The sequence below is a fragment of the Meleagris gallopavo genome, chromosome 6 (genome assembly GCF_905368555.1).
Source record: "Meleagris gallopavo chromosome 6, MGAL_WU_HG_1.1, whole genome shotgun sequence".
In the NCBI taxonomy this organism is placed as follows: domain Eukaryota; kingdom Metazoa; phylum Chordata; class Aves; order Galliformes; family Phasianidae; genus Meleagris; species Meleagris gallopavo.
In genome coordinates, this window is record NC_139409.1 from 46,116,581 (window position 1) to 46,142,996 (window position 26,416).

At 44.1% G+C, this 26,416-nt stretch overlaps 1 protein-coding gene across 2 annotated transcripts in view; it reads right to left on the reverse strand.

Annotated features, from left to right (window-relative positions):
- EEPD1 (endonuclease/exonuclease/phosphatase family domain containing 1) overlaps positions 1 to 26,416 on the reverse strand; it is a 59,082-nt gene that overhangs the window by 27,296 nt on the left and 5,370 nt on the right. The window contains exon 2 of one of the 2 annotated variants that reach the window (XM_085226597.1): positions 23,722 to 23,820. The exons of the other annotated variant lie outside the window; for it this stretch is intronic. Coding sequence (XP_085082723.1) covers positions 23,722 to 23,820 — 99 coding nt within the window. The remainder of the gene's footprint in view (positions 1 to 23,721; positions 23,821 to 26,416) is intronic. 2 annotated transcript variants of the gene reach the window in all.

The following is a 26,416-nucleotide window of genomic DNA, read 5'->3' on the forward strand; positions in this document are numbered from 1 at the left end:
CTCCCATTTACAGCCAAAAAGTTCTACAGAAATTCCTGAAACCAGTGTGTTTTTATTTAAAACAATTTACACCAAGTTACAGAAAAACAAGTAATAAAGTAAGAAGCATGAATCCATTTCACTTTATCTCATCATATTTACAAGGATGCTGTCTTGCTTGGAGGTGAAGAGCTCCTCTCTAAACATTCACGTCCTGCAGAGATGCAGCAAAAGTGAATTCTAAGCTGTTGCAAGATTTGCAACAACAGTTTTGATGGCTCGTGTTTGACTCTCACTAAGAAAGGACTTTCCTCTACTGTTCTAAACTTATAGAGATCAATGTTTTTTAAGTATCTTATGAAATCTCCTTGTTGTTTTCCACTCAGTTGACATATACCCTTCATATATCACATAAGAAGCTTCTTTCCTTGGAATACTGTCACTGAACCACTGCCTGGAAAATTGTGCTTGATAGCCAATTATTTACTGCTATCTCTTACAACAACTCCAAGTAATGTTTCTAGGTGCTGCTTTCTGCAAGGTCAGCTTAGACAAGCAGCTTCTTCTAAAGATGCTGCACTGGGGGTTTCATGCTTTGAGAAAAAAATAAAATAAAAATCAAGCTGTTTGTTGAGGCACTCTAGCAATCCCACAATACTGGAAGCAGCACATACCCACACGTGCTGTTTGCAGCTTACATGTCTGTTGAGGATTTCAGAGCAGAAGGGAACATTGCTGCTTGGCAACTGGGAGACAGTTCTGATGTAGCAGAAAGGCAAAATCAGTTACTAGAAGATTACACCGCTTCCAAGCTCTTGCTGTCTGTTCAATGCTGCCTTTATGTGCTCTGTTTACATACCCTGTGGTCTTTTATTTCATCCTCAACTGCAGTATGTGAACACTAACTCAGGAGAAAAGCTGGAGAAAAATGAGTTCTCTAAAAAAAACCCTTTTGTTTACCAGAGCACCTGCTCTAATCCACCAGCTTTCAACTACGCTAGTACTAGATCCACACTGCAAGCAACTGTACTGACATGACGAAAGCAGCCCTGGCTGTATCTGAAACTATTCTAAAAGTACTTACTGACTCAATTGCTCTGTGATCTGTTCAAACAAAACTACTGAAATTTAATATCCTTGCACCTTCACAATACTCAAAATACTTGAAAGCATGGAGTAATCAGAACGAAGAACTTTCCTACAGCAGTAAAAATACACAAACTTGATGTGCTGTCAAGGAAAAACACATGACTTTTTCTTTTTTTGGCTGAGGGTGATGCATGGCATTCCCTCTCTAAGGGAATTCCTTTGAGTTTCCAGAAGATTAGTCATGGTGCTGAGTGAATGCCTATAGCTACACAACATTTCTGCTCCTCTGGGCAGTGCTGCAATCCCTTCCTGGAAGTATTCTGGTTATTAAGAAGTACGACTGGGCTCCTCTCTTGAATCCCATCTACCCTCTGCAGGAATAATTAAAGCTTTTTCCACTACCACAGACTTGCTGATACATTCCTTGCTGGCTGGGGCATTCCTGCTCACCACAAGCCATCATCACATATCTGCACTGCACTTCACTTCCTTGCTTGAGTTGCCACTGCACACAAGCTGCCTTTGCTCTTGCAAAAGGGAAAGTCAGGGCCTTCCTAAGGACCACCCTCTGGCTCTGCTGACTGCCTCCTGGTTGTGGGTCCCTTACAGTACACAGTGCAGGGCAAGTAATGAGCTTCTGTGGGCCTTTCTACTTTCAACAGCAGCCTGTATACCGAGCTGGGTTTCTCATCTGTCAGCAGTATGAACCGAGAAGCAATCTCACTTCATTTTGCAAGGTTATAAATCTTTGCTCAGGGCCTGAGGTTTTCCAAAAACTCCATGCTTTGTATTAGCCCTGAATAAAGTTAACAACATCAAAAAAAGCTATTTAACTTCTCTTTGTTTTCTGGACCCTTCCTCTGAGAATGGCTGTATCAAATCCTATTTCATCTAGAATCATAGAATGGCCTGGGTCGAAAAGCACCACAAAGATCATGTAGTTTCAACCCTCACAGACATTATTACAAATAGCCTATGCAAAAACTACTCATCCACAAACAATTATTTTAAGCATTAATAAATCATTCTTTCCTTCCTCCCTTCCACTCTATAAACTTCTTCCATTTGCTCTTAAGATCCCCTAACCATTTCTTGGCCCACGGTGAAGTTTTATGGTAGATTTACACATCCCTGAATAGATCTTTTAAACATCCAGAAGAGCTGCTCACAGCTGAAGTCTTTGATGATAGCCTCATGCGGGGATTAATGCAAACAATTAGAACAATGCTCTCCCCAGATCATAGAATTGTGTGAGCTGGAAGGAACCCTTCAAGGTCATCTATTCCAACTCCTCTGCAATGAACAGGGACACCTACAGCTACATCAGGTCGCTCAGAGCTCCATCCAGTGTTTCCAGGATGGGGCTTCCACCCCATCTCAGTCAACGTGCTCCAAGTGCTTCACTGCCCTCACTGTAAAAAATGATGTGCATAAGAGTCAAAAAACAACACTGGAAAAGCATGACTCAGCTACGCTAACAGTCCTGGATATCTTGGGGAAACCAACTACTGAGGCTCTCACCCCAAGGGTGATCATGGCAATGGGTTATGGAAGCGGCTCTTGCAACTACGTGCTTACTGTGGTGTTTGGGAAATGGAGGCACAGCCCACTGCAGCCAGGGCAATGTTAAGGACCGTGATTAACTGCTTTTTTAATTGTTTTAAATACGGCCAGAAGCTGAGTAACCGAGCATGTGCTTCTTTGGCTTCTTTCATGCAGGGTGGAGAAAGCGAGCAGCCAAAAAGTGACACACAGAGAAAAACCAAGACCATGCTTCTCAGGCCAGGGCTTTGGGCAGCCGCAGACCCCCAGAAGCAGCAAGACCAACATCCAGCACCAGGAGATGCCTCAGGGCACACAGATGAGCACCAGCTCCAGCTCTGGCCCTGGGCAGCAAGCTGTGCTGCTGCCTGGTGCTGACCACAGTGACCTGGCAGGCAATGAGCTTAGCATCATGCTTCCAGCTGTGGTGACAAAGAGGCCACATTAATGCACACATCACGAAGAACCCTCTCACATTTTTGCTGGCGTGTTCAGTTTGCAAACTTCTCTTTTCCCCCACAAGTTGCAACAACTTAAAGGAAAAAAAAAAAAAAAGCCAACAGTAACAAGAAAAATAGACAAAACAATAAAAGCAGACTTAATGACTTTCATCCTCCATCTACACATATGAATTCTGACAGGGAAATAAAATCGGTTTCTCCTTTTCCACTAAAACATCTGTGTCTTCTCAATCACTCCTTAAATGGGGAAAAACCCTGCCTGCTGCCAGGTCAAGCATCTGCTGGGAGCTACCAGAGAGCTTGTGGAGAAAGCTTGACAGCCTTGGATGGAGGCACCATACCATAATGCCAGGTAATGACACAATGAAACACCATGGAAGGGTCCTCAGGAAAAAAATGCATCTGCAGTAAGCAGAAAGCTGGGTAAAACCTGGGAGCCACGTTTTCTTTTATATTTATATAAAAGAAAAATGTACATATATATAGATATATAGATATAAACATATACACACACACATATCTATTTAGGGGAGCTCTCCTGCAGTTTCCTGTCTTGGATGAAAGCAGCTGTTCCTCGATGTCTAGACACCACTGATCTGCCTTCACACAGGTTTAAAAACAAAAAGCACATCAAGGCTCTGCAGCTGGGAACGGAACCAGGAGTAAATGGAAGGAACAGAGAAGTTGAAATCCATCAGGCAAATTCCCGGCATAATGCCAGGCGGACAAAAGCTGCTCCCTCGATGTTTGCATTCATGGATCCTATTACATTATGTGAGTGGCTGGAGTATTTGTTATGGAGAGAAAGGAAGCAGTAATGGAACTAAAAGGGGGAAAACATGAATTATGGATGCTCAGCATCAGAGGGCAAATTGGCAGCATTATCCAAGCTAACAGACTGTAGGCAACTGAAGTAGTTTACTACCTTTTTTTCCCCCCATTTCAGTGATTCCTATAGTGCTCTCTTAATTTTCTCTTGCATGCAGATCTCTCCTCGCCATGCTCTTTCTGACACCTCCAGAGGTGGGGCCATCGTTTTGCAGGACCGATGGCCTTTATACTAAAGGTCTGATTTATGCTTAACTAATGCTCTGGCCTCAGCACTGCTACGCTGTTGCAATAGCGGAACAATGATTCATAAACCCTGGTCTGCAGATATTCCCAAAGCATGACTGCACGACAGAAAGTAAAGCTGCAAGAACACCAAACTTCTCCCTAGCACCCTGGGAGGCAGTAAGGCATGGCCATGAAATAACCCAAACCACAACCAACACTGGCTGAGGTTGGCAGGGAGCTCTGGAGTCAACCTGCCCAAGCAGGGACACCCGCAGCAGGGTGCTCAGGTTCACGTCCACGTAGCTTTTGGTGATCTTCAAGGAGGGGACCCAGCAGCCTCTGTGTAGCCTGGGCTAGTGCTCTGGCACTTGCACAGCAAAGAAGTGCTTCCTCATGCTTAGATGGAAGCTTCCTGGTGTTTAGATGGAAAATTGAGATCTGTTCATTTATTTTACATCCTCTCAGGATCAGCCATTCCAAGCTTTCTCCAAAGGGACAAAATCTGGGCTGCTACAGACGATTCTTATGTCAGTAAGGAGAGTAGAGCTGGATCCATTAACACCAGGCAGGATGATCCAAACCAATGCAGAAGAGCTTGTGCTCCATTTTATAATGTTGCTGTTCCTGGTGATAACAAATCAGTGGCAGAAAATACATTACTACTCTGCAATGTGCTGCTACAATAAAGATGAGATTTACAGCAAAATTAAGAAGGGAGCTGCACAAAACTCCCAGATTCTCTGTGACTCTAAAGATACTAATTTCCATTAGAACACAATTCCTTCTCTTGTCCAGAAAAGGTACCTGCAGAGTAGTGAGACACTGATGTTCAGCACAGCCCTCCTGTAAATTCTGGAGCTTTCTACTGTAGAGGGGACTAAGAGCAGCAGAGAAGCGTCCTCTTTACATTCTCCCCCAGGTATGGGATCATCTCACAGACATTACTCTTTTCAAGAAAGAGAGAAGGAGAATGGCTATCATCTATTAATTTCCTCCTGTGAAAAATCTCCCTTTCTGAAGATTCCCTCAAGCTTTTAAACTAGAGGAAGTCATAGGAGAATCCTTTCGGGTGCACGCATAATTATTCAACTTTTGCTCATTATGTTCACACATTTGTTATCCTATCTCAGTTCAGGGTTCTGAAAGCATCAGCCCAGAATGCACGGCGCTTTCCGGAAACGCTTTGCTGAGTTGGATGCCATCCCACAGACTTTTCTTCTGCTGTCGACTTACCCTTTCCTGTTCTTCTCTAACTGTGTCTCTGCAAGCTGGTGCAATGCCAAGGCAGTGGCAGCAGTTATAAAAGTAAGTGTTGTGGAAGGCTTCCAAGGTCCTCGGAAGGAATGTTGGTTCTTAAGGGCTGAGATACATTGCATTTGACTGAACAGAAGCAAAACCGATTCCTGAGATGCAAAGGTTAATTGGACAAATGGCTCAAAAGGATCACTCTGTTCTAACTCATTATTTGTTGATTTTTTTTTTTTATTTAAAAAGAGATTTTTAAATCGATTACACAGCTGAAAATAATCCTCAAATTCCCAAGTGCATGACATCAAACCACAGAAGGCCTGAGACTGCCAGTAATACAATGATTGTAGAGGAGTAGCCCAGTAAATAAAAAGCAGGCAAATCAAATACATGTATTAAATTATACAGAATTTAGCAACCTTGTCTTCATGTATCTTCTAACAGGAATCAGGTGCAGACACGGGTAACACAGCTTAACTTCCAAAATCATTCATAACTCGGGGTGGGCAACACAGAAGGCTTTTCCATCACCACTTCCACCTACTCCTTCACGCATTATTCCTGTGCCAAGGCCTTGACTACACCATAGTTCAGGCAGCACAAGAGAACACTACTGTAAGTTAGAAAAGCAATCTGATGACAGTCATATTTACTCAGAAAAAATATACAAGTTGTTTCAAATCACCTGTGACAGAGAGCAAACAACAAAAAAACCCAACATACTAAGAAAAGGGAGAGAGAGTGGCTTTTCATTTCATTTGTAGTGTGGTGAAATGCATTCTCCCTCTTCCATATCACATTTCTTATAATATTCAGCTAAGAAAATTACATCACCCTTCAAACTGATTTGTCTTGTATCCAACAGACTTCAAATTATGGAAAATGCTCTATATAATGTTCACAGTTTCAGGATAATTTCTGCTGTTTTTTTTTAATTTTCAAAGCAAGTCTGCTTCCTCAGAATCCTGCAGGAAGACAGCAGCTTACAAAGAGCGTTGTGTTTGCAGCAACACTGATTTCCTCTGAGTCATTCAAACTGGACATGGGCAAGTTACTTAACTTGCACTGAATTATTCAAATCTGTCCAACAATGGAGGAGACCAAGATTTAAGAGAAAAAGTAGAAGCCCATAAAATCAAAAGTGACTTAGAGCTTCCAAATATAGGCATTACCTGATAATGTAAGTGGTGTCTGGCATTTGGCTCTTTTTCCGGCTCTTCTGAATCATTCCCTGTCTGGTAGAGCCTCCTTGTTCCAGAAATGACACCTTTTCCAGCTCAATTCTGCTGGAAAAACTGACTAGTCCTTAATTAAATCACATGAGCATGTTTGGGAGCGAGCAGAATGCTACACTATCATCCTGCCACACAGAACAAAGCTACGGATAAAACTCTGGGGGGCTGGGATGCAAAGCAATTAACAGGCACTGTATTTGAAGAATTTACTTTTGTGTCCCTGCAAAACAGAGTTAAACTTGGGAATCAATAAAATGTGACGTAAGATACATTATATATGTTAAAGCTCCTACTGTCTCCTTACACATGCTCAGAAACTTAATGCAATATTACCTTGTCATACATGCATATACTCATCCAAGAGATGTTTGCCATTTAAAAACCTTACTGGAAGCCAGGTCACCCTGCTAAATGTGTCCCAGTGCAAGGCTGTAGTTTGGTGGTACATAACTAAGACTCAGTTGGTGGCATCTGAGTGCCAGTAAAGTTTAGTCTGGCATTATATGAAGAGTGTTGAAGCTTCCTGGTTGAATCTGAATATGGAACTTCGAAGTCTTTTATAATATACTCTTAACAAAGAGATTAACCCTCGAAAGTTGGCACACACTGGTAGAGTTCCAGAGTTGTGAGTTTCATATGAGCATTTTATTGAGAAGTCTGTGTGCCAAAGAAGAATTGGGTAAGGAGTGGAAAGGCTGAACATCAGGGATTAGAACAGGAGAATGTATGCAAGAGTTGCTGGGAAATAGCTGAGGGAGGCACTGTGAGGAGGGGAGAGAAGCACTAGTGAAATCAAGAACAGTGCTTTGGTCAAGAACACTTTCCTTGGTACTTTCACCAGCCTTTTCACCAGCAGCTTTTGCTGTCTTAGAAATTCAAAGATATTTCCAGAAAAATGATAAAATAAAGTGTGCCATTATGATAAGTAGAGAATAAAGAAAGAAAGAAAAAAAAACCCCATACACAACAGAAGACAGAACATATGTCTTAAGGACTTCCCAATGCATGGCTAAAAGCCAGTGGAACTGAGTTCACAGAGCAGAGCTCAGGGAGCTGATGACACAAGTTTCACTGACATAAACAGTAACAAGGTACTCCTATATATACATGTATGTATGTATGTATGTATGTATGTAGATTTGAACATACTTACTACAAGATTATCATGGCACTGTACTATTACCAGCACCCAGCAGATATTTAAAGCAGAAAATAAGTCCACAGTCCTGACCAGCAAGGTCTCATCCACAGCTCACATCAGGCATGACTAAGACAGATAACTGTGAATCTGATTCATAAAAGCTCAAATCTGCCTCCAAAGCCCAGGCTAACACAGCCAAGAGCACAAAACTCAACACATCTGCATGCACAAACGCAGCCCTCGTGAGCTGCATGTACCTCCTCCACGTTTATCCACCTCAGTCAGCATCGTACCTGCCATGTGTGTGCCAAAGGATAGAGAAAAGCTTCGTCAAAGTGACCAAAACCTTGCCACCACTGGCAAATAAGTAGTTTTCAGTATAGATCTACCAATTCACCTGACAAAACAATGCTGTTGTAGTCTTATCCTGTCAAAGCCCCCAGTGCAGGCCTACCCTTATAATGCAATATTTCCACTTTGGTGGGCTTAACGTGTCAGTCAGCACATCTATCCACGGCACAACAGACACAGATGGTGGCAGGATTGACTGCTAACAACTGGTTTGTTCTCATTATAGTATCTAGGCCATATGGTGGAAAAAGTACGTGATAGACAAGGCTTCCTCAAAACTGACACTTGGCCAGTCCGCTTTGCTTTAAAAAAATAATATGAAACCAGAGTAATTTGGTACCCAAGCTTTGAAGCCGTGTGAAGTAGCATGCATCCACCAAAAACCGAGGTCAACTAACATTTCCAAATGTGAGGAAATTGAGAACTGTGAAAAGAAGCAGGCCAGAGGGAGTAAAGGCAGAAAACCCAAGTCTTGCACAGGTGGTACTCCTCCATTCTGCAGGCAGCCAAGCCTGTCACTTTCAGGCACACCACCAAAGCCAACCAAATTAGACAACTCACAAATGGAGCCGACATCAAATCATAAGGAATTTTGCTCCCACAGATCCTACACACTTAGGTGACCAGAAATGCTAAGATTTGTGTTCAGAAAAAATCTATCCGTCATTACTGAGGTTGCATCTGTAGAAAGTACAAATCAGGTAAGAAAAGCATCTGTTACAAAAGGGTGAGAAGTTAAAAGACAAGAATTAAATACAAAATATCCTAACAGCTTTATATTGCAACAGAACAGGGAATGGAGCCTATAGGCATTTAAAGTCTCATTTACAGGCTCACCCAAATAGCAAACCAGACAGCCTATCAGTCCAGTAGTTTCCCCTACAGTAATGACTTTGAAGAGCGTTAGGGGCTACACACAGCTCATGCTTCAGGTTAGCCAAAAGCCACAACCTCGCATAGCCTTTGCTCTGAGTATCTTAGGGACGTGGAAAGGTTTTCATTAAAACCTCCAGGGGATGCTTCACATATCTGTAACTCTAATCCAGGAGATAATGTCATCCTTTGCTGGTTCTCAAAGTCAGGATAACTGGCAGACTCCACACTCTCACAGACAACTGCTGTCTTCCAAGCAGCATCTGCTCAGATTGCTGGCATGATTTTCCAGAACAGCTACACTAAGAAGGGACAGACTGCTCAAAATGAAAGCATGCAAAAAGTGGATAGCAGAACAAGCTATGGCCTATTTCACATAGTACTACCATTCACTCTCTACTGCTGCTCAGAAAAATCCTAGAAATTAAGTGTGGTAAAGAGAAGAATCCTCCAGCAACCAAGTCCTGAATGTCTGTCTCCACAAGTAGCAGAGAATCAAAATTAAGAAACACTGGTCAGAAAGGATCTGCTGAAGCAACAACTCCCTCAGCATCGTGACTATCACAGGGAACTATCATAATCTCAGCTGTGGCTTCACCCAGCTGCATCCTGAGAACCTCCAAAAACATAAGACACCATGTGCCTCAACATAACCTCTCCAAGTGTTGCACCAGCCTCTGAGTAAGGAAGCCAGCTGCCCACTTGTATTAAAGCAAGGGTTCATTTCACGCACAGTGCTAGGCCATGTGCTTCTTGTAGGACTTCGTAAGGTTTCTGTTGGTCCACTCCTCTTTCTCCAAGACCTGGATTGAAGGGTTACCATCTGCCACTACAGCCACTCCCTTAGATTACACACCGTTACAGAGCATAACACTGCATTACCCATTATAAAAGAAAATAACCCTGTGCAGCAAATGCACACTGCAAAAACAGTCTTTATTGGCACAGGAATAGCTTCATCTGACTAAACAGGTGAGTTAAATAATGTATTCCTCTCTCTCCCCTGCTACAATTCTTCAGATTCTTCAAAGGTCAGAGATACTTAGCAAAGAAGACAAGAAGATTCTGCACTCCCCTCTCCGCTATCTCACTGTCTGTATTACCATCTCACCTGATGCCTCCCAAGCTTCCTAGGTTGGGAGCTGCTGTCTAGATCAAAGCTGCTCTCTGTGGAGGATTATGTAGCCTTGTAAAACTTTCCATCGACAAATACTAGAGAAGGGATGTCTCAGCCTCCACAAAATTATAGTCCCACCACACCTTAGGAATGTGGGGGTGCCTAAGCCTTTATTTGAGCTTCTCCTGAGCTGCTAAGCAGCACGCTGTTTTCTGGCATGGACTTATTAATGTGCCGTGTTAAAAATTCCCTGGAAAGAACAGAGCTGACAGCGTTTCCCTTGTTCTAATATGTACTTAGAAAATAGCACAGCTGAATTACTTTACATTCACTTATCACAGTAATCTTTTTGTTCTGTTATCTCATGCTTTGAAATAAAGAACCTTGTGAGAAAGACCTGCTTCTTCTCCTGAAGGAAAACACAAAGTTTATCGCATGAAGGGTACCAGTGACATTTTTAAATTGTCAAATATTTGTATATGAAGTAACAATTTCCAAATAGCTTGTGTTGCTAGCAGAAATTGGTGATATTCTGAAAGCAGACTAACCGTCTTTCAGTCAGTGAGTGCAGAAAAGCCTGCGTACACTGAGACATACTAAATGCCTTCCTGCAGTTGAGGAAAGTGCACAAGAGCAAGGCAGCTCCGTTTCTTCTAAGTCAGAACAGTTGCAGTTCTCCACCAAAGCTCAACCAGCTTGCCATCAGTCTCCAGAGCCTTGAGGCAGAACAGCAGTGAAACTAGGAGTGCATGTGTTTCCAGAACAATTTATGCCAGTTCAAGGGCATCAGAAATGACTTCCCCACTTCTTTATGACAAATATAATCGTTGTATTTGTCACCATAATAAAAAAAAGGCTGAGTGCTGTGGTGTCAATCTCCGAGCGATCCAATCTGATAAGCTATCGCACCGTGCAAAGAATCAAATGGCGTGGCTGGACCTTGTCAGAGGAGCAGAGCAGACTGCTAAATAACGTAACCTAACCACATAGCACTGCATGGCACCACATCCCCCATGCCAAAGCCACATCCACGCTCCTGGAAGAGCCGGTGGCATAGATTTAGGCCCCCACAGGGCAGCAGCACACGCAGGACCAGGCACAGGAGAATATCACAGAGTAGATTTGTCCCCATGCCACTTCCCTGCCCCGAGCAGCTTTCCTGCTGGAGTGCTTTTAAGTTGGAGCCTTCACATGCTATCACTGGTAGACTTCCAAGTGCATGACCAAAGGACCCCAGCAGATACAGGTGGGCAGCCAGGGCACAGCTCAACCTTCTCTTGTAACGGTAGATAAAATGCTTTAAGCAGTCACTGCTCCCATCCAGTAAGCTGTGTTCAGCAGTCATCTAAGCAAAGCCAATTTACATCACAGACAGGCAGCTCCCAGATTAACCTGGATCAGCTCCGGGCACTTAGAAAGAATAATAGACAGCTATGGGGAAGATCTCAGAAACACATTTCATAAGCAGTGCTGAGAATACGCTTGAAGCAGCAGAGAAGACACTCGTCCAGTGTTACATCAGAGATGGAGGTGGGACAGAACCATAGCCTTGTCCTCTTAGACCACTTCACTTTTCAACACATCCCTTAGAAATTTCACAATGCATGAAAGCATATACATTATGTAAGCACTAATCATACAGTGCGAATGACTCCCACTTCAGATTTAAGGAAAACCTTAATGCATTATTCAATACTTCAGCATTTACTCTTTGCTGTTCAGATCATGGATCCTATTTTTTTACCAGCCTTCCTGCTTATTTTTATCTTAAGTTCCAAAAAAATATTTCCTAGCTATATTTTTCACTATAATTTGGGGATGTAAAGGCAGGCTATCAGGCAATTTGTGAAGCTGATGGAAGTAAGGGTAATTGAACAGAAGCTTAAAGCATTTTCAGCAATACTCAAAAATGGGGCACGTGGAATTGAAAAGTTGTAACTTCTGGGAGAAGAAAAATGGAACTAACCTTAAAACTCCTTGGAAGATCTAGCCACTAGCCATTGTTACTTTGCAGCATAAGTCCAGCAGAACCAAATTTATTTAACTGGACGGGTTTTGCTGACATTCAGCACACAGATGAGCAGTGCTGTGTTAGAAGCACAAGAAAGCACCAGGAAACATCATGGTTTTCCTAAGGCAGAAGTTTAAGGCTGCCTCTTTCTCAAAGTGTGTCAAATAAATCCCCAAACACTCAACAGCTACAGCTTAGTCTTAAAAGGTCATGCACTATTTAAAAGTAAAAAAAAATTAAAATTAAAACCCAAAGCAGAGCACTGGAGGAATCACACAGGCTGTGAGGACTGCAGTGGGCATTCTGCTAAACATGTGATTCTTGTCATCTCCTTTGCGCTGCTCATGCTGCAAATGGCCAGTGCTTCAGGTGCTTTGCTGCCGAGTGGATGCAAGCTGCTGTGAACTCCAGGCAGAGCAGATTTGCTGAACTGAAGTAACCCTGCCGGCAAGGATCCAGCCAGACATTTTCAGGGTTACTAGGATTCATGCTTAAAAAAGAGGAACGCTGTCTCTCTAATAAAATAAAAACTGCCAAAGGCAGATGTCTCAGAATTCAGTCGGATATTACGTGGTTGGGATTGCATCGCACAGGATTTAATAAGGGGAAGTTCTCTTATCTCCCTTGGTTAGGCAAAAAAATATATATATATTTAAAAAACAGAAAAATACAAAATAGGTATTTTCAGCTTTAAGGAGAAATGAGGAAAATAGCTGCGACCATGCGGTCTTCATACTAGTTATTCCTCTTACTAAGAGAGGAAAATAAAGTGCCTGACATTATGCAAGTCTTGACAGTGTAAGAAAGGTTAATAGAGTTTACTGGACTTCTAATAGGGATAATTACAGCATTTCTACACAGCCCATATGCACCAAAAAGGTGATTTCATTTGTTTTCTTATTTATTCTGCCATTACTAAATTCAAGGCATTCTACTTCCAAACTCATTTTCACTGATGAGCCAATTACCAGTTCTCCTCACCATTTACTTTGATAAAGCAAAGCATTTTTGTGCAGTCAGGTAATATATATGAAGCTTCCGAAGCTTTACAACTGCGCAACATATTAATTCCTCCAATGGGATTGCTTTTGTTTTACAACGTTGGTGGCTGGGACATCCAATGAGGAAGAAAACCTTGATGTCTCACCCTGGGGCATCCCTCGAGCAGTATTTTGAGGGGTGCCTGTCCCCCCACCAGGCTGGATTCTCCTCCAGCATGATGCTAACAAGGCTTGGAATGTGGCGGTTGCAGCGATGCCCTGATATGGACTATGGGGAACCTGACATATCATGAGAAGAGAAAAAGGAAGAAGAAGATAGCAGGCCCAAGAAGATGATCCTTGGAGAATATGGCAGCTACTGTATCATACCTGGTTGTAGCCCCTTGGGTGCTCACAGGTTTTTCACTAGTTTAGACAATCTAAAAATTATTCAGGTGACAACTGCTATGGCCTACATATGAAATATATAAAAATCATCCCCTCCCCAAGGCCTCAAACCTCAAACACAGAAAAAGACCAGCCAAGTAGCAGAGCCTGTAGGAAAGAAAAAAAGGCAAAAATGCCAGCATTCATGAGCATTTCACTGAAAGAAAATGCCAAGGGCAAGACTGCAATTCGGCATCTTGCTCTGAATGAGGTCACCGTGAAGCAGCACCATCCTCTGGGAAAGAAGCTCAAGAAAAGAGCACACAGTGACACAGGAGAAGGAGGAGGACAGGAGTCCACTCTGGAAAGGAAGGCCATAAGAGAAAAGGCAGTTAGCATCCCCTCCTAACGAGAAGAAGAAATAACAACACATCACATGTAAGAGGCTCAAAATGCAATCACACCAACAGCAGCTTTCCCAGAAATGCAGAGTGTAAGAAAGAAGCAGAAAAATGAATTTTAAACTTACCTTCTGATCTTCAGAGAAGGGCAAGAACAGGTCAGCCACAAACTTTACTCTTAGGACTGACTGAAGCAGAGTTTAACAGTTGGAACAGACAGAGCACTATGTGGAAAATAGGATGACTGATGACTGGAGCACAACCTTCATGCAGGTCTATCTTCCCTGCAGAGGGCTAGGGGTCACAGTCCTCTTTCCTCACAGCCCCAAACAAGAGGAGGAAGAATCAGAGAATGGCTTGAGTTGGAAGAGACCTGAAAGCCAGTTCCAACCCCCTGCTGTAGGCCGAGCTGCCACCCATCAGATCAGGCTGCCTGGGCCCCATCCAACCTGGCCTTGCACATCTCCAGGGATGGGACACCAACAGCACCTCTGGGTAGCCTGTGCCACTGCCTCACCTCTCTCTGGGTAAAGAATTTCTTCTTTTTATCTAATCTAAACCTACCCTCTTTTAGTTTGAAACCTCTTGTCCTACCCCTGCCAAGTCTGGCCAACCACACAGGCCAAACATGCCAACAGCTACCAGCAAGTTGCACCTCCTGTTTACACAAAGACATCTGCACTATTTGGTACCAGGTACCGAATTATGGAAGATTAAATCAACTCAGGTCTTTTCCACCCTTATGAGAAGCAGTTATTCAGGTGCATATACAGCCCCAGTGGAATATTGCTTGGTCATAAAAAGCACTCAGACAAATCTAAGTTGCCCTGCAGTCTCTTGCAATGAGTAAGCAGGGGTGATGGCACCAATGCAATGGGAGTTTGTTAACAACATGAGGTCAGCCAATACTCAGTTGGGATCAACAATCCAGCAGAAAAATGCTGCTGTAAAGAGTTAGTCAACATTGCCACCCTGCTAGCTCTGTGCTGAAGAAACCTCTCACATGGTGTGCAAACCACCTCATTTCCTACGTGAGCAGAGTTGGGTGTTGGGCTTTTTCTTTCATCCCCGCCCACCCCCATGCCAACACTCAACATTGTTCTGAAAGTTTCAAGAAGGGAAACGCCCATCACATCTGCAGGATGTGAAATGTGGGCTAGCGAGGAGCTGCAGCTGAGGAAGAGCACAAGACATAACCCACAGCAGGCACCTATGCATTCAACTCACTGGACATGGGATCTGGCTGGGAAACATCCTGCCCTCTCTGTTTCAGCTTGCTTTGAGCTGACAACAGCCTTTTCTCTTCCACCAGACAATGCTGCAAGGGAGGAATGTGAGAGCTTTCAGGTTATGGATCACAACAGTCTGAACAATTGGTTCATGTAGCTCCAAGTCATTAATCCCCTTGTTTTTAGGAGCTATCTTCATAGTTTATGAACTTTCAGCACTGGCAATGCCCAGCCTTGCAAAGGTGATGGCATACAGATGTAGAAATCAATTTAGGGATCCCAGTGTAGCTGACTGGTATCCATGGGTAAAGCTTATCCCAGGTTGTAGTAAACAGGAAGAGACATTCTGAATTCAAATCAAACTACTGAGCTCCTCTATCACACCTCAGACCACAGCTTTAATTCCAGCCCAGCCTCCTCTCTCCTCAAATCAATTCCTTTAGCACTCCACATGCCCACAGCTAATAAATCACACCAGAAGGGGAATGAGCGGGAACAGAGGCAAAGCACTGCATACTGGAAGAAGTTCTAACTCCAAAGCTCATTAACTGCTTGAAGACAGGAAAAAGGGAAATAACCGTATGTAGGATAAATTCCTTTTTCATCCTTTATTTGCTTTGTCTCTTTGGGTGAATGCTTCAAGAACTGTATAAGGCCTCCGGGAGCAGCAGTTTTCATTTCTGCTGCCTGGTGGGCTGGCCTGGAGGCCACTTGAGATCAATAATACAACTATCTCAATTTAATGAGATTACAAATAACATAATCCAAGCTTCTAAAGTGAAATCTCTGCACCAAAAGATGCCCTTGTACAGTCACGTGCATACATATTTTTTATTTCAGCAACCTGCTCTCCTTCACTGAACTAAGGTTTGGGAAGAAAAAAGGCTAGTTCAATACAAAGCCCTATTCTCCCTGCTCTATTAACCTGCTTTTATTTCCCCTGGCTATAAGCACACAAAAAGAAATAGCAAACCAGCAGCAAATCCCCTGAGTGACTGCAAGCAGTGGCAAGAAGGAAGCACCCTTTCCTCACGCTGGAAAGCAGAATGTCAACAGTGCCAAAAGTTTCTGCTTCTTGATAGTAGGCCAGCAAGCAGGCATGCTGAGCCCTGCTCAGAGACAGCCCTGGTAGCTCAGCATCATTGTGGGAGCAACCATTCATACCACCATCACGCCATGCCACTGCCCTCTGTCTTGGCTCCTCACTGTTTCAGGGTTACGCTATTCCCATGAACTGCTGCTTGTGTTTCTACACAGAAAGCAAACAAGAGAACATGCTATCCTCCATGCACACCATGCCCTGCAAAGAGGAGGAGGATTAGAAGCAAACAATGTCGGAGTGTCTTCGGCAAGCTGGAAACAGTCCCGGCATCAAACTTCACAATGACACACAGGAAGAAGTTCTGAAAGCTTCCCAGTCAAAGAGTAGCCCTGCGTGCCAGGCTCAGGGGTGTCTGGACATAAGAATGGCCTTTAAAGCATAAGGATGCAAGAGTACTGCACACAGAGACAGCCCCTGTGAATGCAGAGAACAGTGGTCTGAGCACAGCTCAGCTCTGTTTGTTTTTTTTTTTCTCTCTCTCTTCTAGCATTCAGTGCTAATTGTGCAGTCCAGCTTCTTAACCTTATTTAGGTCAGAAGCTTCAATACAAAATAGCCTTAGAAACATTAATCTTCTGTGGGGATGGGAAAGCCTGCTTGGCCAGAAGCAGAGCTCGCCAGGTATTACAAGCAAAGCCCAATCGTACTTTAGAAAGTGAGGATGGGAAAATGCAGTGCTTCATGAATGGGGCTGGGCCAACAGTGCAAAATTATGCCTCATGCAGCTTTGTATATGCTTTCCACATTTTGTGGGTAAAGGAGCCCTTTGCAAACAATGTGCACAATGTGCACCAGAGTGGTGAGGATGCCCACAAGATGTTCCCTGAGGTTCTACCCTGACATCCTGCCAGTAATATCGTGCCTTCCTCCACCTTGTCATGCTGCAGACTGCCTTCTTCTGCAGCCCGAACAACTGATAACACAGTGGTGAAGTGGCAAGGGAGGTAACACAGGCACTCCTCATGAGCAGAGGTGACAGCATTACACTCTGAGCCCTGGTAACTGTTTTACCAGATTCAATACTGGGCTTAAAGCAACACAGACACATCCCTGGTAGTTTTTCTCAGGGGTACGTACACACCTGCAGGTCTGCAAAGTACATGAAGCGGAAATTATAACCATTTTACAACGACGGTCTCATTCCCATTTCTTCATTAGTCTGAGGATAAACTAATCGCTGCTCTGCAGAAAGCACTTCAGGTTATTTGAAGATGTGTGATTTGTGCCAGTTTTGTTACCATGACTTCCTCCTGAAGTTGTGCCATAAAACCAACTTGTAAAAACAATCAAGCTCATAATTTAATATCTACAGGCAATAACACAGTACTACAACATTGAGATTGCCATGCCTCACATTCCTAAGGCAAAGCAACAGCATGGAAAGCAGGATGAAAAAACAGCACAGCAAGGAAACGGGCAGAAGTGTTTGATGGGCTGCAGCAGACAGGAGGATGGAAGGAGGGAATAAGCAAGCTGCAGATAGATCTGTCATTAGGCAGCATTTGTCAGGTTCAATTTGTTTCCCTGCTGGAGTTCAGGTGGCACTGAGATGAAGAGAAGTTCAATAATTCTCCTTTAGCACCCGATTACTTCAGCAGGGAGAAAAGTTCCACTGCTGGCTGGACAGAGCTTGCTGCACCTGCCAGCCATCTCCATTCCTCATCCCTGCCCCTCACTGAGGCAAGAACAGCAGCCCACAGCCTGCTCAGGAGGAGTTGTATGTGCTTTCCACATTCTCCTTGCTGGGTTTGCTCACATCGACCAGTCCCAATGACCTCTACCAGTCCTATGTTTATCACTATTTCCACATTTCCAGATCACTCGAAGTATCGCTTATTTCACAAGAGGCAATGCTTTGGGATTTGGCAGCATTTTCAGAAGCAATTCAGTTCTGAGGAGCAGACCTGGGACGTACAACCAGAGCCAAACACCAGCAGTAATTAAAACAGAAGCAACAGCCTCAGTGCCATCTCAGGACACTGAATTGAAGCTAATGCAAGATCTTTGCTCCCAGACTACATTATATTGCCCTGTAGTAAATAAATATACGTGCAAAGTTTATGGACAACATTTGATTAACATTAGGATACAATTACTCTGTATCACAGAGTACAAAATCACAGGAACAGGAAAAAAAATACCAAAACATACAAGTAACAAGAAGAAAAATGACAGTACAGGCAGCTGGCAAGCCTCCAGAAGGAAAGTTTTCAGACTATCAATTGACATTCCTGATGAAAAACACACCAACGAGGTCGGTACTCATTAGCTGCTCTGCCTCTAGGTTCCAAACGATCCCTCAAAATGCACCATTAAGTACTTCTAAAACTAAGCTACGAGGAGTTTTGTATGGACAACTCACACTTACTCCTACAAATATCAAAGCCAAACCAAGCCATATTTACACAGTGAAGACAAGTGACTCCACACTGACAGACCTGAGATTCTTTCAGTACTTTCTATTTTTAAGAGACATGCTTAAGCACTATGTGTTGGAGAGCTGCTAAACAAGAAGATCGTTCTGATATCAATTCATTAGTCTTTCCTCCCAGAGCTGATATCTCTGGGCACTGCCTTTAAGGCAGTAAGATGCAGATGGGGCAGCAATTTTCGATGTCACTGTGGCACAGTACAATCAGAAAGACTCAAATGAAGGCTCAGGAAACAAAAAATCTGGAAGGTTGTGCTGTTAAGCTCCTAATGTACATACTAATTCCTTTTAAACAGCCACTCTCGTGAGTTAAAAATAATTCCATGTCCAGCACATCAGGAAGTTAAGAAGGCCTTTTTCTTTGAAGCTTTAAGCCCATCTGAGGAACAGAAATCAAAAATATAGGGGCTTTCTTTCCCTAAAGCACTGGTCCAGGAGCCTCCTCTATTTCCTTCTCCAAACAAAAGGCAAGGCCGCAATTTTCAATCAGGTTTTGCCTGAAACTTGAACTATCTTAAAAGGTTCCATTTTCAACCTGCGTGGGGAGAGGCTTCAGCAGAGGAGACAGAAATACTGCAGCGTATCTTGGAACAGAAGGCAGATTAGAGTGACTGGGGGGAAATACCACAGATGATCAAAGGAAACTGAAAGTCCCTGGCCTCGTAGACGGGTGATATCATAATTCAGGCCTAATGGCTTGAGAGCAAAGGCTCAATCAAAATGCAATTGGGCTAGCTGGAAGCACTCAAGGTGTGGCAAGGCAATTTAAGAGGCAGGCAAAGCCAGTGAGAAGTGTTCAGTAGGACAGGAGAGAGGGTGAGGAAGGAGGCACATTCAGATCAAAAGAGCAAGTCTGAAGGTCAGTCACAGATAGAGGCAACTTCATTTCAACTGACAGAAACTCACTGAACAGATTACCGTGTATCTTTTTATTTTCACTTGTATTTTACCCAGTTTGGCTGCACGGACGTGCAATTTAGAGCTCAAAAATGCAGCTGTATTTCAAACAAACAAACAAAAAAGGCTGTCCAGGGAACTGGTGGAGTCACCATCCCTGGAAGTGTTTAAGAAACGTTAGACGTGACACTGAGGGACATAGTGGGCATGGTGGGGATGGGCTGACAGCTGGATTGGATGATCTCAGTAGTCTTTTCCAATCTTTTCTATGATTCTATGAAAAAAAGTCAAAAATGAAATGGGTCTGGAAGCTCCTTGCAGCAGAAGGTGAAGCGAGCCAACCCACAGCAAAATGCAAGTGTTCTCAGTTTAAAAAAAGAAAAGGGAAACATCACATGCTTAGATGGGGCTTTGGCTTGAGCACTTCAACTTTCATCTACAGGTGTTTTTTCCAACATTTTTATAGTCAAGTGCTCAGTGTGGATGTTGTCCAAATACCTGTTAAGTCCATGAGCTGCTGATGGAGGACTGCTCGGTCCCAAAACTTCTTTTCTGTCCTTTAAGCCACGATTTGCTTTCCTGTGCTAATACTTTTCACCAGAGAAATTAGAAGTGATTAAAACACGCAATTGAGAGTTGTTTTGGTTTTTATTTTGTAATCAAAAAGTAATCTTTATCAAAAGATCCCTCTGAGATATGTTGACCAAGCTGCCTGCCAGTAGCACTGACCCATTCATCCCTCCCCACAGCTCACATCTTAATCCAATCCCAAGTTTCCACTAGCTGGATTCAGGTCCCTCTGTACAGTCCTGGCCCTCAGTGCTTATGTTCACTCATCCTGTTCTGCTGCAGAAAGAGAAGGTGTGATGCCATCCTGCTTGTTGCTCAACACCCTGTTTGTCTTGGGGAGGCCAGTGCAGAGGACAGCTGGCAGCAGGCAGTTTGGGCTGCACTGATCATGAACCGGGAATTTAAACACAGCGAGAGATAAGGCAAGGAGTAGGACAAAGGAACAGCAGGAAAACTGATAGCAAAAGCTGCACTGCTGTTCCTGCCAAAAGCATAGGGTAACTCAGGCTGGCCTGTATAAAGGTTGCAGAAGAGAAATAAGGCAGTCGCTTTATGTGCTGTGATCAGTAGGTTCAGCAGCAAAGCCACAGAACTTCCATTTTGTGCATCAAAGCAGCAAATTCAAACATTTTACAGCTAATTTTTCAGTATCAAATTAGAATCACTTCTGGCATAGCATTCTGCTGTTCAGTGGCAGTAGAGATGAACTTGGTCTTATTTGCTTAAAGAGAATATATACAGAGACTAAAACAGGAGTCCTAAGTTAACACCTGCTGTGCATCCAACAGCAGACCACCACCAGTTCAGCAGAAAGCTGGCTAACACTGACACCAGCCAAACCCCAGAGAGGTCACTGACCGCCAGTCACCACGAGCAATGCTACAGAAACATCACTGGAGCAGGACAGCATGAGCTTTCTGTGACCGCAAGCACATGCTGAACAGACCAGCAAGGGAGAAGTGGGGAAAAACAGAGCTATAAATAAAAAGGAGTCAAAGGAGAACTCCCAAAACAAAAGCCACAGTCTCCTCCTCCTGTATCCAGAAGAGGTTCGTGCTTTTTCACCTTTGTTAAGCAAAGGAAGGGCATCTCATTTTTGCATGACTAACAGCATATTAGGAGTGCAAGGGATTCAGGGCAGGAAGCCTGCCACCACACCACAAAACAAAATCCTTGCTGATTAATTAGCTGTTCAATAACCCATTACAAACCAGCTCAGCTGCTGGACAGCTACTTCAGCTAAATTTGTATGGTATCTAGACAACTTCACCTGAAACACTGTGAAGAAAGGAAAAAGGCAAGAAGAAAATATTCCAATTCCTTTCCTTCCCTTTAAATCTAAGGCAAGAACTGTAGCCATGAATAGCACTATCTGGCAGGACTTTTCCCCAGATGACCAGAAGGGCATTACAGCATCATGTGCCAGACTCACCACTCCAGACACAGAGCCAAGACAGACAGCCTACACGGCACCAAAATGCCCTCACACACCAGACATGCCTATCCTATGTACAGCAGCACTAGACATGGGGACCCAAACCTATTCCAGGCAAGCTGGCTGGATGCTGCAGACAGCCTAGCTGCCTCACCAGCCAGCTCCTGGGGAGTGCCATGAATGGAAACAAGGTCAATTAGCTCAGCTGGAGCACAGGAATAGCTCAGTGATCCTTGCTCTGATACTCACCTGAATTATTCAGAATAGACCTGGGTGTCCCTGCACAACCGTATTACTTCACGCATATGGTCAGTGCAACAGGTTATAGAATCACAGAATGGTTTGGGTTGGAAGGGACCATTAAGATCACATAATTCCAACCACCCTGCTATAAACAGGGACATCTCCCACTAGACCATTTTGCTCACACCCTATCCAGCCTGGCCTTGAATGCTTCCAGGGAGAGGGCATCCACAGCCTCACTGGGAAACCTGTTCCAGTGTGATACCACCCTCACGGTAAGGAATTTCTTCCCCCTATCTAAATCCACCCTCTTCCAGTTTAAAACCATTTCCCCTTGTCCTGTTGCTATCTGTCCTTATAAAAATTTCCTCCCCAGCTTTCCTGTAGGCTCCCTTCAGGTACTGAAAGGCCACTATAAGGTCCTCCTGGAGCCTTCTCTTCTCCAGGCTGAACAGCCCCAGCTCTCTCAGCCTGTCCTCATAGCTCCAGCCCTCTGATCATCTCCGTGGTCCTTCTCTGGACCCGCCCCAATAACTGCATGTCCTTCTTGTGTTGGGGGCCCCAGAACTGAATGCAGTAATCCAGGTGAGTTCTCACAAGAGCAGAGTAGGGGGGCAGAATCACCTCCCTCGTCCTGCTGATCACACTTCTCTTAATGCAACCAAGCATACAATTGACCTTCTGGGCTGCAAGCACACATTGCCAGCTCATATTGAGTCTTTAATCAATCAACACCTCCAAATCCTTCTCCTCAGGGCTGCTCTTAGCCACGCTCCACCCAACCCATATCTGTATCATGTGCTTGAGTTTGCCCTAACCTAGTTGTAGGACCTTGCACTTGGCCTTGTTGAACTTCATGAGGTTGGCATGGGTCCACCTCTCAAGCCTGTCCAGGTCCCTCTGGATAGCATCCCTTCCCTCTAACATGTCAACTGCACCACTCAGCTTGGTGTCCTCTGCAAACTTGCTGAGTGTGCACTCGATCCCACTGCCCATATCACCTACAAAGATGTAAAACAACACCAGTCCCAACACCAATCCCTGAAGAACACCACTCGTCACTGGTCTCCACTTGGACATTGCACCATTGACAGCAACTCTCTGAGTGTGACCATTCAGCCAATTCCTTATTCAGGGAGTGGTCCATCCATCAAATCCATTTCTCTCCAATTTGGAGACCATGATGGCATGCACAACAGCGTCAAACGTTTTGCAGAAGTCCAGGTAGATTACGTCAATTGCTCTTCCTTTATCTACTGATGCTGTAACTCTATCATAAAAGATAGAGTTACCAAATTGGTCAGGCATGACTTGCCCTTGGCGAAGCCATGTTAGTTACCACCAATCACAACATCTTTATTTTCCATGTGCCAACAAGCCCTGCAGCACAATCCATGCAGAAGTGCAATCCCTACTTGAGTAGGGAGAAAATAATAATGATAGTAATACACTGTGGACTATCTGCTGGATTCATCCCACTGCAGATGGAATGTGTTCAATAACCAGAGTATTTCACCATTAGCATCATTAACAATATATTCTCAAACGCATTTTTCCATATTAATTAACTTTTCTTGTTATTACTTATGCACTGTTCAACTTCTAATACCTCTGCCCACACATGGGTGCAGTCAGCTCAATCACTTTTTTCCAGTAATCTCTTTATTACCAGCCTTTACTGATATTATTTCCACCAATAGTGGAAATAATAGTGCAGGGCTGAAGTCTTGCTCCTGCCCTTAAAAACTCCCCACTGTGAGGATGGTAATTAGGTCAGCAGCACTCATTCTCCTGGTTACTCTATGACACTTGTTATGTATGAAAGCAACACCAGTCGGGAGCAAGGAGTGGATGTGCCACCCAGGAGAGAGGTAGCAGGAGAGAGTGAGCCCTGGGCAAGGGGAAGCCGTCCCCACCTCTGGCATGGGGCTTAGGAGCTCTCACCTGCACCTTGCTGCAGCCACCAAGCACTTGGATATTCTGTCACCAGCAGTACCATCCTGCAATGGATTAGTGCTTGAATCCCAGCTGGCACCGTCCCCTCTTGTGAAAAAAAAATAAAAAAAATGAAAAAAATTAAAGAATCTGGAAACAAAGAAGTTACTGCATTCCTATTTTTAACCACCATTATTAATGCTGTGCCACAGTTCTTGTCTCCATCACCCTACCAGACAAAAGCACTGAGAAATGACTGCAGCCTGTGGTAATTACTTCATGGTGATGCTGTGCCTCAGTATGTCAGCTTACACCTGCACTGCCACCAAGAACAATACCACTTAAAAATAAGTAAGACATGCTATAATCTGTGCCCTATCAACTTCTCCCTGCTCATCTGGCTGAGCCTGGGCAGGGCTCCCAGCAACTCTAGGCAGCACTAATTGCAGGCTAGAGCTGCAGGGCCCTCCTCACACCGTCACACGAGAACTGAGCTCCGGCTGCAGGAAGAGTGCAGTTGAAGCCCCAGAACCAGCCTCCTCAGAATGCCCCAGCCTCATGCAGCTGGAGATGGCCTCCGCAGAGACGGTCTTCCCTCGCCTGGGCAGGGCTGAGCGGGATTCCACCCACACAGTCCCACAGATTTGCAGTATTTACTGGCTTTGTTTGTGGCCCCCTGGTTTGCGTTCCCCCTTTTCCCGGTAAGACAACGGCAGCAGCATCTTTAGACTTCAGGAGTGCTCCTGTTGCTCTTTTTAAGGCAAAGCTACAAATCCACTGCTCCTGAGGCTGTGCTGCGAGCTCCAAAACTGCAGTAGAGTCAGAAAACGATCTAGACTTCTTCTTACAGGATGCAGCCCTGCATATTGGCACTATTCTGCTTCCTGCAGCTGGGCTGGGCAGCACAACATCTCCGAAAAGCTGAGCAGGATGAGGTCACAGCCCCACGGGCCCTGAAGCAGGCAGCAGCAAATCAGGTGCTGATCAACTGCCACGAATCAGCCGATCCATTCGATGTTTGCTGTGTGGGATACAGCAAGCCCCGCAGAATCTGCAGGAGTAATTTGGCAGCTCTGCTTTCCTGAAGTACCTGCAATCCGTAACTTGAATCCAGTGACGCGCAACAAACGGGCAGCAAAGCCCCAAAGGCGTGGAGTGAAACTATGCAGACATTAAGTGATGCCAGATGTATCAAGTACACAATGTTGGAAATTTTATACATCTGAAGTAAATGCTTGCCTCCCTGATCCGTCCCATTCTAGTCAGGCTTTCTGGGACAAACTGAAGCGGCACAGGAAGGTCAGAATAAAAGACAGGAGAAAGTTTGGTTTTATTTTACATTGATGAACTGACCTTTAGCTATACCGCTCCTCCAGCCACATTCTTATCTTTAAAGGGAGTATAGTGGTAAAAGTAGCTGTTTAGATACAGCTGCACAGATGTTCAAGGAATGCATTCAGATGCTCAATCGTGGAAGTAAAGCAAATGCACAGATCACTCTTTAAAAGTGACCCTGCTAAACTCATATAGATTGAGGGCAAAATAACAGTTCTGCCACACCATTATTTTCATCTTCAGAAGTATCAGAAAGTGCAAATTAATGGCATGACGTGCCTCCATACTTCTAGTGTTCACTAAAAAAATCACTTTGCAAAGCACCCCTAGAAAATATCTAAAAAACTCCTTTATTCTCACGTTTTTTTCCTGAGGTAGCAGGAGGCAGGATTTCCTACACATTACATAAGGAGGGTGTATTTGTTCTTTCGCAATTTAAGACTTATTAGCACAGCCGAGTTATTTGAGTCGGGCCTCTTTCCTGCTCTTTTATTGCAGGGGAATTATTCTTGGCAGGGCCCCAGCACAGCATTAGCCTGATAGAGGAAAACCAAACAGACCCAGAAAGAGAGACATGGAGCAGAGATACCTTGGGGCTATGCTGGGTCACTGAGAGTCACGGTGACAGAGAGAAATTACAAAGGCAGCCCAATGCAGAGCCTCCAAGGCATGCAGGTATGGTCACTGCTGCTACTACCAGACCCTGCTGCAAGCTGAAGCAAAGCTGTGTATTTGGAGACAGGTTCCCCTCACATCATTCTGACTGCATCACGCCAAACTGAAATCGGCCAGCTGGCTACAGAGCTGGGGGCAGGGGGCTGAACTGCTCCACAAAGGAAACACAGACACCAACCAAATGGAGCCAAGAGAGAGAAACCTCTGCAAGTACAAACCTTACGTTGCTACCTGTATTTGTTACTCTACGGCAATCAGCGCAGTACACATTGAGGCTTTACTGCAGATCCTTTCATCATCAGGAAGAGCTAACTGTGATAAGAAGGAACAAGAGCTATGCTCCATATAACATGAGCCCAACACCAAGCAGCCTGATGCTCCACCATCTTCCTACCATATGTAGGTATATATTTTTTATTTTCAAAAAATTGGCTTTCAGATTCTCTGTCAATTTGTATTTATTGAATTGACAAGCATGACTACAATTTAAAAAAAATAAAATAAAAAAAAAAGGTCTTCATAAGGTTACCGCTCAGTATTAAAAAGTATAACTTAAACCAGTTAGAAAACCTCCCCCAGAAAACGTGCTGGGAAACGTGCACAGCTAATTGCTGCCCTTGGCTACCGGCATGCTTTCAAGTAAGTAATTAAACTAGAGGATGCACCTCTAGCGTGCTCTGTGCATCAGCTGGTG